This window comes from Nansenia antarctica (genome assembly GCF_963989245.1).
Source record: "Nansenia antarctica genome assembly, chromosome: 5".
In the NCBI taxonomy this organism is placed as follows: domain Eukaryota; kingdom Metazoa; phylum Chordata; class Actinopteri; order Argentiniformes; family Microstomatidae; genus Nansenia; species Nansenia antarctica.
In genome coordinates, this window is record NC_137690.1 from 24,876,840 (window position 1) to 24,891,483 (window position 14,644).

At 47.9% G+C, this 14,644-nt stretch overlaps 1 protein-coding gene across 1 annotated transcript in view; it reads left to right on the top strand.

Annotated features, from left to right (window-relative positions):
- The window catches only part of cacna1ba (calcium channel, voltage-dependent, N type, alpha 1B subunit, a), a gene marked incomplete at both ends in the record, with an annotated part of 96,877 nt that extends 82,822 nt beyond the window's left edge, over nt 1–14,055 (top strand). The window contains 11 exons of the mRNA XM_080531508.1: nt 159–255; nt 3,479–3,584; nt 4,293–4,400; nt 4,967–5,094; nt 5,386–5,567; nt 5,763–5,898; nt 6,101–6,220; nt 8,549–8,587; nt 10,386–10,602; nt 12,544–12,761; nt 13,513–14,055. Coding sequence (XP_080387634.1) covers nt 159–255; nt 3,479–3,584; nt 4,293–4,400; nt 4,967–5,094; nt 5,386–5,567; nt 5,763–5,898; nt 6,101–6,220; nt 8,549–8,587; nt 10,386–10,602; nt 12,544–12,761; nt 13,513–14,055 — 1,894 coding nt within the window. The remainder of the gene's footprint in view (nt 1–158; nt 256–3,478; nt 3,585–4,292; nt 4,401–4,966; nt 5,095–5,385; nt 5,568–5,762; nt 5,899–6,100; nt 6,221–8,548; nt 8,588–10,385; nt 10,603–12,543; nt 12,762–13,512) is intronic.
- Nucleotides 14,056–14,644: the final 589 nt, after the last annotated feature.

Sequence of the window (14,644 nt, forward strand, 5' to 3'; positions counted from 1 at the left end):
TGAAAAAAAAAAAAAAAAACGTGACTGAGCCCCGTTTAGAGGATGTGGTCCTTCTCTGTACCTCCTTAGTGTCCAAGTCAGCCCCACTGATGATCATTGTTCTCTTTGAAGCTGATCTGAAGTCTGTGTTTTTCTATATCTGCTTGTTCTTTTCGCAGCGGACGGATTCGCTATAAGGATATGTACAATTTGTTACGTGTTATCTCGCCCCCCCTTGGCTTAGGGAAGAACTGCCCTAATAGGGTAGCCTACAAGGTTTGCAACCCCCAGACATTTCCTCCACTAGGGTGCTTTGTGTACCAATGCCAAGAGACGTTAACTGAATGGCTGTGCACCAATGACTCGCCTACACACTAGCACCCGCCCTTCCAGACTGACTGGCTTTGGTTAATGATGCCCGGACTGGAAACAAAGCTTTCAAAGCCATGGCAATTCCCTCAATTTGCCCTCAAAAGGCCTTTTCGCAACCCCCCCCCCCCCCCTCTCCACCCCCCCCCCCCCCCCCCCCTTTGATAATGCCTACTTTCTAAATTGTCTGTCAAGGTGTACAGTAAACACATTCTAGTCTGTACCTCCCCTCTCCTTTTATGTACAATAAGATTAAACATTAAACACACTGATGTTTAGTCCCAAAATTGATCGCTGCAAAATTCAGATCGTGAAAACCATCTGAATTGGATCAAGGTTTCTACGGGATGTGTTTGGGATCCAGACTTTGTAAAGACGTCGTCAAGAGAAAGGAGGGCTTGAAAAAAAAAAAAGAAACAAAGAAAGAAAATAAAAAAAGAGAGAAAAAAGTTAAAAGGCCGGCATTGAAACCTTTGTCTCCGTGCACCTGGTAACCCCCGGATGTCTCTCAGCATGCAGGAGCAGACATTCTCCGTATGACGCTGTCATTCTCTCTCCCATCGGCATCCTGTGTGTGTTCACTCACCCCCCCCCCCCCCCCCCCCCCCCCCAGACTCACTCTTCCATCCCATGTCTCCCCTCAGGGATCTGAGCGCGCTCACTCCTTCTGAGCTCACCGATGCATCCCTGGTCCCAGCGGCCAAGGATGGCATCCATCTCCATGTCACTCTGGGAAATCTAAATAACACAGATTTCTGTTTTTGTTTTTTCCTTATTTCCCCTTTTTTTTTTTTTTTTTTTTGTTCCCTCCTTGTTCCTCTCCTCCTTCTCTAACTCCCCCCATCCTTCTCTATTTGGGTTTTGGTTTCCTACTCTTTGAAGTGGCCGTATCAAGTACCTCGATATGTATCAGATGCTGCTCCACATGTCCCCACCCTTAGGTTTGGGAAAGAAATGCCCGCCGAGAGTCGCCTACAAGGTAGCCCTCCTCCTCCACCACCCCTCCCACCTGTCTTCCCATTGGCTTAATTCTCCAGCCAATCTCTGTGCTCTGCAGTGTTCCCTTGTTTTGTTTTTTCGCTAGTGCTCTGATCTTTTTTGGTGTAGCCCCCCCCCCATCCCCCCTCCTCCCGTTCCCTTCCCTCTTTCTTTGGTCATAGCTCTTTGCTTTGGAGCAAGCTCTGCTGGTGAGAGGTGATGTAAGCGAGGGAGGTAGAGTAGGAGGCATCTCTACTGTGGGGAAATTAGGAGCTTGTTAGCATTTAGTTTCATGTAGCATAATGTGTCAAACTCCCACATGAACCTTTATTATTGTTCAATCAACTATGTAGCAGAAGATATGACCCAAGAGGCTAATATGGATGATTGTGATAATTCATCATCTGATTATGAATGCTCTATTCATACTTTCAATTAATAATGTGATATATTGGATACTGATATACAGACCTTTATACATACATACACAGTATGTGACCTTTTGACTTGAGACTCATGTTGACTTTTTCTGGCTACTGTTATGTAGAGGTAAAAGGTTACCTATGATTTGAGGTGAGAGGTTACCTCTTCTGAGTACATGGAGAGGCGAAAGGTTCAATCTGGTTTAAAGGTTGAGAGTTCAAAAGATGGGAAGAAAGAGGTGATTTGGGAATCAAAAAGGCTGCCCGCAGAGGAGCTCTTTTGAACGTGTCCCTTCCCTGTGTCGTGTGTAGAGTATCTCTCTCTCTCTCTGTGCTTATGATTTCGGTTTATTGACCAGTTTCTGTCAACTTGGCATAATACAATGAGCTCAGAATTAACTAATTCTATATTGTGACTAACCATAAGAACCCAAGTTTGGAGGGTTTTTTCCTGCACGGGTAGCCATCTTTCTATTTATACACAGTAATTGAAAGGGTATTTTTACCTCATTATACAGTATATAATACAGTAAGTCACACTAGAACGTCCTGCACTGTTCCACACAGTGTTAGATGAAAAGAGTTAGACATTGCTCTCCCTCCCTCTCCCTAACCTTATTTCTGTCTATACCCTGAGTTATGTGTCTATTGAAGGTTATGTTTTGTGGAGCTGTGTGTGTGTGTGTGTGTGTGTGTGTGTGTGTGTGTGTGTGTGTGTGTGTGTGTGTGCGTGCGCGCGCATGCGTGCGTGTGTGTGTGTGGCTTCCTTTGCTTTTCTCCATGAGAAATATATGTGTCTGCTTTTACTGTCTGCGTTTCTGTCTCTGGTATATCTCATTCTCTCTCATCCTCTCTCTCATCTCCTCTGTCTCGATCGATGGTGCGTGTGTGTGTGTGTGTGTGTGTGTGTGTGTGTGTGTGTGTGTGTGTGTGTGTGTGCGTGTGTGAGTGCGCGTGCGCGTGCAAGCGTGTGCGTGCGTGTGCACATGCCCGTGCGTGTGCGTGTGTGTCTCACCCCTTCCCTCCTCCCCTCTCTCATTCTGACTTGGGTCTGTCTTACATTTGCACTGCCACTGATTAGTAGATGAATGTTTGTTTTTTTGTGTTCAGGGGAGCTCAACTCAACCACCATAGCACAGATACCATATAACCACAGTATGACCCGTGCATATCGTGGTCCAGCTAGACGAAGCAGGTCAAGCTATATTGAATGACCCATGCTAGTACAGCAGATGCTATTCAAGTAGGTTCCTGATTAGTTAGGATGGCAACCACAGAGTCGAGCTCCTGAGATCTTTGAGGCCCCTCCATGGTTATGCCTACATGCCTTTTCTCACCTTTCTTTCGATCAATGTCAGTCTTGCACCAGTGCACTTTGACTTGCGTAGCATAGTATGCATACCGTAGCCGATAGCAGTGAATGTGAATGTTTACCTCGTCTCTTCTGTGTACTGTACTTTTGTGGAGAAAGCATTTTTTTGTGTGCTGTAGTTTAATAATCCACTAAAAAGTTTTAGATACTGTACACACTGATATCCAGACACCCGTCAAATCAATTCCTGAAGATGATCATTCAGCACACAGACTGGTTTCTCTGTATGGACTGATGGTGTGTGTGTGTGTGTGTGTGTGTGTGTGTGTGTGTGTGTGTATGTATGTGTATGACTGTTGGTGCCCACCGTACAAGATGTGTTCTAACCTCCCCTCCTCCATTCACACACCCTCTTCAGCGGCTAGTCAAGATGAACATGCCCATCGCTGATGACAACACAGTCCACTTCACCTCCACGCTCATGGCCCTGATCCGTACGGCCCTGGAGATCAAGCTGGCCTCAGGTATCCCCTCACTAACCCGCTCCTCCTCCTCTCTTCCCCCTCCCCCCCTCTCCCCTGTCTGTTTGACTGTAAAGCCTTTCACTCATCGGTATGAAGTGGAGCCTCTGGTGTCAATGTGACTTAGTTTGAAGAGAAGCAAAACAAATAAATAAATAAAGATCTCAAGAAAAAACTGCATCTCAAGTTAAGATGACAGACTGACTCAGACACTACTAAGTTTGACTCTGCCAACTGTCACATGTCAGACAGACAGACAGACAGACAGGCTGTGTGATGTCCCCTTGATGGGTGGCTGGGACAGATGTTGTCTTGTTTGTTCTTCACAACGGGGCTTTGGATTGGTAAAAAGGGGTCCCATTTGGACTCATTAGATTGCTGTGTGTGTGTGTGTGTGTGTGTGTGTGTGTGTGTGTGTCTATGTGTGTGCAAGTGTGTGTGTGCACATGTTTGTGTCTGTGTGTGTGTGTGCGTGTGCTGTGCCTGTTCTCCCGCTCGGAGCGATGGCACAACGCTGTATGCGTTCTTTTTTAATTTTTTATTTTTTAGCTTCGTCGCTCAATCTGTTTTGAATTCTCTGTCTGGTTCAATGACTCTGTAAACACATCTGCTTACTTACTTCCTTACTTGTTGTGGCTGCTACTTCTTCTGTCTCTGGGAGGAAACAGTGGTCAGTGTTTGATACTATTCTAGATGTTTTGATGTTCAAAGGGATGGTGGCTCAGCGTCTCTCCGACGCGGAGCTGAAGAAGGAGCTGGCTACCATGTGGCCGAGCCTCTCCCAGAAGACTATGGACCTGTTGGTGACACCACACAAACGTAAGCCACTCTGACAGTAGGGACGTGTTTACTTTGTACCACAGATACAACAGCGTCAATCTTGACAAGCAGTGTATTTGACGGTATTATCTATTTTCATAATGCATCATATCTGGGTTAGAGTTAGGGCTACAACTCTACAGTACTGTAGTATATTCAGGTTGCCATGTTAGCCTGGGTCTCTGCATTTCCACTTGTTCATCCCATGAGTAGGCTTTGCCTCCACTGCCATCTTGTGGTAGAATGTGGTTACATCATCTACCGTGTAAAGAACAGTCAACTCTTTCAGATGGGTCCATTCTGATGCCTCTTCTAACAAATACCATGTTTTCTTTAAATCACTTAATCGCTCTTTAGTAAGCACTGCTTTCTTTGTACTTCATTTGAGAGGGAGATTAGCTGTCACCCGAAGGTTTCGGAGGAGACGAGTGGTGGAAAAATAGAATACACAGGCAATGAATGAGTCAGCAGTTTCCCTTACATGTCTATCCACTCCTCTCTCTCTCTCTCTCTCTCTCTCTCTCTCTCTCTCTCTCTCTCTCTCTCTCTCTCTCTCTCTCTCTCAGCCAACGAGCTTACGGTTGGGAAGGTGTATGCAGCTCTGATGATCTTTGACTACTACAAGCAAAACCGAGCCAAGAGGCTCAAGGAACAGCAGCAACAGCAGCAGCAACAGAACGCCTCCGGCTCCCAGGTGCAGTAACACACACACTCTGTCTCAGAGCTAGCCAGTTAGTTGCTAAGCTAATGCTGCTCCTAATCAGACGTTTGTGCAATACAGCTGATTTGCATGATTGTAATAGTTAGGATCCCAATCGTTTGTATTTTTGCGATTAGTATTCCCAACCAATTCTCCAAATGTTGTATGAATGACAGTGTGTCTCGAGGGAATCATATTTTTGGGGGAATCAGGAAGAGTAGTCAGGTCCAATATTTTTGCTTGCCCCTGCATATGTTGAGCATGTTGCCATCTCTCCCTCCACAGAGTAAGATCGGGGCTCTGTTTAAGCCCAAACTGCCTCTGACTCACATGCAGGAGAATGTGATGCCCATGAACAATGTGGAGCCTCCCTGTGAGCCTCAGCCTCTGCCTCAGCCTCTGCCTCAGCCCCAGCCCCAGCCTCAGGCCAGACCAAGCACCACCTCCCTAACCAACGGTGGCACTCTGTGAGTTCACTAGCGTACAGACGCTGTCCACTGTCCGTTTCTCCGACGATCATCAGATGGTTGTTTTATGACGCACGTCTCAAATTCATTCGAGTTGAACAGCTGAACATTTCACACAGCAGGGGTCACAAACACACTTCACATGTAAAGAATGGTGATGAAGGACACTGACTTTGTCTTTGACTATAAATCCAGGCCAGGCCATGATAGCGCCATGAAAGGGTCGTCCTCCTGGGTCACAGAGATCTCCAGAGAGGTCCACAGGCCCAGGAGTAAGAGGACTGTCCAGAGGGGCCAGTCGGAGGACGATCCAAATGCAGCCATTCCCCAGGTACTCCAGTCCAGGCAGGCCGCACTGCTGTCTGCTGCTTTCACACACAGGGCGGCCGTAACCCTGCTACTTGGCCAGTCAGATGTGTGTTGTTTTGCATGGGATATTTCTAGCCTGTGTTTGTGTTTTGGATGCATACCGTATGTGTGTGTGTGTGTGTGTGTGTGTGTGTGTGCATTTGTGTTTTCATGTGTGTGTTCAGCAGGAGTCAGTGGAGATGAGGAAGATGGACCCCAGTGCCAGCACAGTGCCTGGGCCCGGGCCTGGTCTGGAGAGTCAGGGGAGGGCCGTGTCCATGCCCAGACTCAATGCAGAGATACAGGTACTCTCTCTCTCTCACACACACGCACACACACACACACACACACACACATACACACACACAGCAGATGTTTACGGTGTCCTTTTCGCATCATATTGTATCATGTTGAATCACCTGATTGTTGCGCAGTAGCTATGTGCTACTGAGATGCTTCCATGCCTATTCTGTACTATTGTGACTACTGAGCAGTCTACTGGAGAAAGCATGAGAAGTCACTGAACTGACCTGACCTGAATGAACTGACCTGAACTGAACTGAACTGAACTGACCTGACCTGACCTGAACTGAACTGAACTGAACTGAACTGAACTGAACTGAACTGAACTGACCTGACCTGAACTGAACTGAACTGAACTGAACTGAACTGACCTGACCTGACCTGACCTGAACTGAACTGAACTGAACTGAACTGACTATGTGGGTTTGTGGATAACACAATCGGGGATTCCATTCCATCTGATATAACTGCCGTTACTGGTGAAGTGACTGGTGAAGTTACTGGTGAAAGTGACTGGCGCACTTCCTGGTGAAACCAAAAGACAAATGAATCTCTTCAATTCGTCCCGAGAAATATAATCAGCTCCTCATTTCCTGAGTGATATTGATGTTGATCGATTGTTGCCTTTTAAGTGCATTTCTTTCAGGGGCCAATTAGGACGGATGTGTGTTGGTCCTACTCTTAGTGCAGGAGGAGAATGCCGCTGTAATTTGATTAGACGTTGGAAGAAGGCCAACTATGTGTCGCTGTATCGTTTTTCCTTTCCCCTCCGAACCCGAAAAGATGATAGTGGCTCAAAAATGGGGGGTGATCCCTCCATCGTTCTGGGAGGAAGAGAGTAATTGTGTTACCATCGGATAGCGGAGGCAAAGAGGGCAGATTAATCAGATGAGGGTTAGAGGGGGATTGCCTTGTGACCCTCTGTCTTATTTCTCTCACCTTTTAGAGCTAGGGCAGGAAATCCTTCAACAAATACAATTAGGGATGGCCTTTTCGGGGAAAATTGCTTGCTGTTGTTCGAGTGTAATGGGAGGCGTGGAGGGCTGAACTCGACCCTAAATCAGAGTGATGGATTTCACTCTACTCCGGCTTGATTTTCCATCGCTTAATTTGATTTTTTTCTTCTTCTTTTTCTTCTACTTCTTCGTGTTGGTAATGCCTCATTTCCCGCTCCTTCGCTTTCGCCAGGATCAGGGCCTGAAAATCTCACAGTCGCGGAGTCTCCTCAACATCCTCTTTGTGCTCCGGTGACATGTGACACTCAGAGGAGACACGAACACCCACATGAGCCACTGTGAAGAGGGAATGGGCCTCCCCCCCACCCCAAATCCCTTTAAACTGGTGTGCTGGAAGATAAGAGGCATTCGATGTTGATTTTGTGGTTTCATCACCTCTTAATATGTGCAAAACCCTTTTGATTCTGGTGGGGGCAGCACTGCCTCATAGAGGTGCTCTGGCTGGCCATCATCCAGATCAGAAGCTTGGCTCACGAGAACAAAAGCAGAGAGATCCAGATATGCCTCCTTGGATATCTGAGTTTTAATGACAAAGGAGTCCAGGCCTAGTCATAGCCATGTGCTGAAAGAGAAAGGCACATTGAGCAGTGAAAGACATCACATGTGAGAATCCTGCCTCTTCAAGTCATTCTAAGTCTTATTGCCAGGTGCTGAAACACAAAGAGCAGATCCTCCATACACTGCTTATGTACTGTACCATATCTGTACCTTTAATCAATCGACATTTTTGTCCACTTCTATATCAGCTATATCATCACTCCACCACAGTTTTGGTACTCCACCACTAGCTTTGGTAAACTAGGCTACCGTTGTTGACAGTAAGGTTTCCATTGAACCAGAACACGGTGTCACAAATCGTATCTTCCTACACTGTGCTGAAAGACATGCCCTCACCGGCCATTCAGCCGTGACTGTGTCATATCTACACACGGCCGTAGCCGGGGGGTGGCCTTCCTTTTATTCCCGGGGTGACCTTCATTTTGTTCCCCGGGTGACTTTTGTTTCCAGAGTGACATTTTTTAACAGCACATCATGACACCTCCATGACACCTCCCTTCTCTATGTCTTGATTAAACAGCCAAGTCATCTCTCTCCCTCTCTCTCCCCACCCCTTTCTCCGCACCCTCTCTCTCCTCTCTCCTCTTTCCCCTCTCTGCCCTCTCTCCCCACCCCTTTCTCCGCACCCTCTCTCTCCTCTCTCCTCTCTCCCTCTCTGCCCTCTCTCTCCCCACCCCTTTCTCCTCACCCTTCCTCTCCTCTCTGGTCTGCTGCCTGCCCGTGGTCCTCTCCTCCTCCACCTCTGCTGTCTGACAGCGGAGCCACTCTCGTCACTCCCCAGGGACCCAGCTAGCCGTACGTACCCCATGTCCCTGTCCCTGTCCCTGTCCCTGTCCCTGTCCCTGTCCCTGTCCCTGTCTCTGTCTCTGTTTCTGTCTCTGTCCCTGTCCCTGTCCCTGTCCCTGTCCCTGTCCCTGTCCCTGTCCCTGTCTCTGTCTCTGTCCCTGTCTCTGTCCCTGTCTCTGTTTCTGTCCCTGTCCCTGTCTCTGTCCCTGTCTCTGTCTCTGTCCCTGTCTCTGTCCCTGTCTCTGTCTCTGTCCCTGTCCCTGTCTCTGTCTCTGTCCCTGTCCCTGTCTCTGTCTCTGTCCCTGTCCCTGTCTCTGTCCCTGTCCCTGTCCCTGTCCCTGTCCCTGTCCCCGTCTCTGTCCCTGTCCCTGTCTCTGTCTCTGTCCCTGTCTCTGTCTCTGTCTCTTTCCCTGTCCCTGTCCCTGTCTCTGTCCCTGTCCCTGTCTCTGTCCCTGTCCCTGTCTCTGTTTCTGTCTCTGTCCCTGTCCCTGTCTCTGTCCCTGTCCCTGTCTCTGTTTCTGTCCCTGTCTCTGTCTCTGTCTCTGTCCCTGTCCCTGTCCCTGTCCCTGTCCCTGTCTCTGTCTCTGTCCCTGTCCCTGTCCCTGTCTCTGTCCCTGTCCCTGTCTCTGTCCCTGTCCCTGTCTCTGTCCCTGTCCCTGTCTCTGTCCCTGTCTCTGTCCCTGTCCCTGTCTCTGTCTCTGTCCCTGTCTCTGTCCCTGTCCCTGTCTCTGTCTCTGTCCCTGTCCCTGTCCCTGTCTCTGTCCCTGTCCCTGTCTCTGTCTCTGTCTCTGTCCCTGTCTCTGTCCCTGTCTCTGTCTCTGTCCCTGTCTCTGTCTCTGTCCCTGTCCCTGTCCCTGTCTCTGTCCCTGTCCCTGTCCCTGTCCCTGTCTCTGTCCCTGTCCCTGTCTCTGTCTCTGTCCCTGTCTCTGTCCCTGTCTCTGTCCCTGTCCCTGTCCCTGTCCCTGTCCCTGTCCCTGTCCCTGTCTCTGTCTCTGTCCCTGTCCCTGTCCCTGTCCCTGTCCCTGTCTCTGTCCCTGTCTCTGTCCCTGTCTCTGTCTCTGTCCCTGTCCTTGTCCTTGTCCCTGTCCCTGTCCCTGTCCCTGTCTCCTCTCTCCTCTCTCTCAATTCTGTGAGGGTGTTCATGTGCAGGTGTTGAAATGCTTGGTTTACCTTGATTGTATGTCGAGGAGTCGATGTGTCATGCTTCGGAGACTGAACAACACAGCCATTAAGGCACAGCTGTGGATGCCAACCTGCTATTAGATCCACAGCCCAGAGAGGGACCGGTCAGCTGCTGCAGGTGGAGAACATGTCTCCCTTTGATGTTGGACATGCTCAAACAACCGTCTACAGCTTAGGGGAAAGAACATGTTGTGTGTTTTATTTATCAACAGTCACCCTGGCCAGTGAGTAGGGTTATTTCGAGACGCTGGAAAAAAATATGATAACAATTGTACAAAAAAAAGAAAAGAAAAAGCTCCGCAGGACAGATAAATCTCCACTAGGTGGAAATAGTGTTTCACTGAGAAAGATCTCTACTGTACTGCAGGTCTCTCTCCCCCATATATCACTTTTATTCGTTGTATAAATTCACTTTGAAACAAACCTCAAGACAGTTTAGCTTACGAAACATAGGTTCTAGAAGAACATTATGTACAGGACACTGAGGACAGTACCTGTACGTAACATCTGCCTGATTTAATTGGCTATGTTCTGGATGGAACTTCTCATCATAACGATGGAACGCCGTGCTATTCTCTCTGATTCTCATGGTCAGTGATTCCTGTGTCTCATTGGTTCTGCGCAGACTGTCCCGGACTCCAGTCCAATGAAACGCTCTGCCTCCACTGTGGCACCGCAGCGCCCCCTGGAGGTCAACCTGCGAGACTACACCCTGGAGAGGCCCATCCAGGAGAGACCTCATCACCATCACCACCACCACCGCTGTCACCACCGCAGAGACAGAGACAAGAAGCAGAGGTCACTGGACAGGTCAATGATTGGCCAGCCACCAAGCGCTGCTGGTTAGTACACACACACACACACACACACACACACACACACACACACACACGCACACACACCACAAACACCCCACAAAAACCCCACAAAAACTCTTAACAAACGTTGTACTGCAACTGAGCTGTAAAAACAGTGTTTTAAATATCCTGCGTTTCTACAGCACAATGATTGATCCACCAGGTCCAATCAGGTTTTTTCGATGTGCATTCCCCATGACCAGTCTGTGAGTCAGGCTAAAAGCCCACCCACCAATCCAGTTAGCATTACGTCCAAATGTGGGTTTTTGCTTTACAGCCTAACTAGAGTATGAATGTGTCGGGGAGCCCATTGAGCCTTACACAAGAGAGTTAAAGCTGAGCACAGCCGGGGCTCATCTGTATTAGAGATCAACGCTTGGCTCCATGGAGGTATCAGGGCATGGTGGTGTGAGTGTGGAGCGCTGCAGCTGGCCTCTATTACACAGATAAAAGGGACTGACAGACATGCAGACCCAATGACCCGCTAATTTATGGGCACCCTCTCGGCAGGGCAACGCTGAGGCGAGGGAAAAATGTTGAGGAGAAAGAAAGAGAAAAAAAAAAGAAACAAAGAAAGAAAAAAAGAAAAAGAGAAATTTGGTGTGTGTGTGTGTGCAGTCTGTCCGTCGAGTGTTGAAGAATCTTCTATGACTTTTCAGAGAGAGAGAGAGAGAGAGGCAAAGACCGGGTGCACTCACAACCACAATCCATTGTCGTCATATAGCTGTCACAGTGGACACCGAAAATGTTATGCTAAAGAACTTATCTTAGTTTAAGCAATTTGTGCCTTTAATCAATCCATGTCTACCATTACATCAACTACTCACACCACCACATCTGCTATAGTAGAGTACAATTATTAACAGTATGGTTTGCATTCTCAGGGACATTTCTTTGCTTTAGCTTTTTTGGGGGGAGTCAGGGGGAGATTCTGAGGCACTGGTGATACCGTTCAACCTCGGTGTTAGTTATTAATTATTATTAATTATTTTATCACAATTATAGCTGGGAAGCATGCACATCACAGAGCGATAGTCATGGTTTGTTGTTACCTAATGTGTTGACCATGTTTGGTGTGGGTTCATATCAGGGTTGGGGTCAAAATTCAGGGTTGAAATTCCATTTCAATTCAATCAATTCAGGAAGTAAAGTTTTCTTGCTGTGACTGGTGATGATTCACTTGCTTAATCAAATGTATTATGAATGAAGGAATGAATGAATGAATGAATGGTCTTTATTGTCATCAATACAGTACAGGTACCATACAACGAAATTTAGGAGGGGGGGCTCCCCTGGTGCTTGGAAAAAAGACTAAAAACAAGAGAGCCAAGGATAAAACAAAAAAGAGAAAAGAGCTGGTTGACATAAATAAGGCTATGTACACTATCTACTATACTATACTACTATACTATACAATAAAAGGAACACTGTGCTGTACACTATGCTATGCTATAAATATCCTAACTTTTTCCTATATCTGAACCTTATGTACACATTTGTTGTCATATTGCACATAATATTTGTTGCACATTCATTAAAGTGTCGCAGTTAGCAGGTTTAGAATGTTCACAGTTGTATTACGGTACAATATTGCACTTATGTTCACAATCTAGTAGCTGCCATCAAATTGTCTAGATTGTCCAGGGCCTAGAACCTAGGTCTTTGCTGTGTTCAGGGCCTGAATGGCCCTAGGGTAGAAGCTGAGCTTCAGTCTGTCTTATTTGTAAGTCGCTTTGGATAAAGGCATCTGCTAAATGCCAAAAATGTAAATGTGTTCTTTGGTCTGCAGAAGTGATACCCCAGACCTATTACGTCAGAGACTGGGTTGATTACTTACTTTTTCACTGAGAACAATGTTGAATTTCACTGTACCTAAACAGACTGGAACTAAATCCTATTTTGACCCGATCCCTGGTTCTTATGAAGGTACACCGGGAGACCCGGCCGCAGACCCCATGTCCAGGGAGAGGGTGCAGGACCGCGGCCGCTCGCACGAGAGGAAGCCCCACTCCTCGTCGGCAGAGAAACAACGCTACTACTCCTGCGATCGCTATGGCAGCCGAGAACACTGCCACACCAAGTCTGCCACCGTCAGCTGCGCCACCTCCCCCAGCGAGGTGACGGACGTCAGCCTCAATAAGCAGGTGGGGGTGGCGGGGGGGGTTGGGGGCATGGGCAATACTGTAGGTATAGCCCGGGTAAGGTAAAAGCAGGAAAGCGGCTAAGGTACAGTATTTGCATGATAGGGTGCGGATAAGACAGGCCTGTGAATGAATGAGGAATACACAGAATGGAATGAGATCAGAAGTGTGTTCTGTCAGATTCAGTACAGTACGTTTTCTATTTTAAAGTCATTTTGCAGACACTCTTATCCAGAGCAACGAACCATAGGTACATTCATTTAAAGTAGTGAAATAGCTATAGGCCTACATCATAAGCGCAAGTAAGACTTTCTATATTCAGAAGTGCCATAGCAGGGTGTATCTGTATACTATATTGTGTGAAACTGGAGCTAATGACCTGTCTGCCTGCTGTTACTGTCTCAGCTGAAACTCAACTTTCTTTCTTCTTTCTGCCTTTAGTGCAACCACTCATGGCCTTTCACTTTCTCTTTCCACTCTTTCTCTTTCTTCTTCTTCACCATTGTTCGGTCCATTTTGTCTGTCTCCTCCTTTCTTTCTCCTTCCATCAATGACTGTCCTGTCCATGTCCTCCCTGTTGGTGTCCTCTGTCCTTTCCCTCTGTCTCTCTCTCTCCTCTCTCTCTGTGGTATTTGGTTGTCTCTTCCCTTCTTCCTGATGGCACCTGTCCCTCCGTCCCTCCCTCCCTTCTCCTCCGCTGTGTCCTCATCGTCGTTCTTATTGTTTCAAATTGCTTTGTCCAATTTTCATCTAGGGTAGTGGTTCGGTTAAAGGCAGCCCCGTGATGTTGACCTCAGGGGCTAGCACGCCCAGCCGTGGACGCAGGCAGCTGCCCCAGACCCCTCTGACCCCCCGCCCCGGGGTGGCCTACAAGACTGCCAACTCCTCCCCTGTGCACTTTGTGTCCGGCCAGGCCAGCCTGTCCACCCTGAGTCCTGGCAGGCTGAGCCGGGGGCTGTCAGAGCACAACGCCCTCCTGCACAGCAGCAGATCCCACGTCCCCCCCCCCGTCACACGCATCAGCTCCGAGCCTTTCCTGGGCCATGGCCACGGCCACGTTTATGGCAGTCCTTACTGCAGCCTCCGGGACGAGCTGGCCCTGTTCCAGGACGAGCCCAGCCGTCACACTGGACGCTCCCCTCGGACCGCATTGCCTCAGATAGGGACCCGGCTGCCTCGGGCGGTGCCTAACGGATACCACTTCACTTTCGGTGGTCGTGCCAGCCCGGGCTCTGGCGCTCCAGAGAGGGCACCCAGATACTACCACCACGAGGCAGAGGAGGACGAATGGTGCTAGCATGGCTTTCAACCGATGTTTTTAAAATGCATTTTTGAGGGAAACGTGATGAGTTTTATCATCTTTTTTGAAGGCTTTAGTTTACACTGTTGCTGTATGTGTGTATATGCTGTGTGTGTTTTAAAGATAACGAGGGAATTAGTTGAGGACGGGGGAGGAATTCATCTGAATGTGAACAAAGCAGCAGCATTTTTAACGACCTGTGTGATATTGACATTAGAATCTGAGCAACTGTAAGATGTCTTCGCCGAATGCACTGAAGGCAATGACATCCTTCATTGTGCACACTTTTGCGTGGCTTCTTTTTTCGAACATGAATACTAGGAAAAATGGTGTTTAAAAAGCCAACAGCTTGTTCTTCCGTCAGCCATCTTTGCTGTCTCTTAGTGTTGAGAGATAGATGTACCACTTATAGTCCCATCATAACAACTAGACATGGTTGCGTATGTGTACAAAACAACACCTGAATAGGAGCTACTCCTTAGAAACACACAGCCCTTGAAGTATCCTTAACTGCACAACAGCTTTTATTTGTATGTTTTATTTGGGACTCTACCATTCCATGTCAAATTAATGTAGCATAATCCTT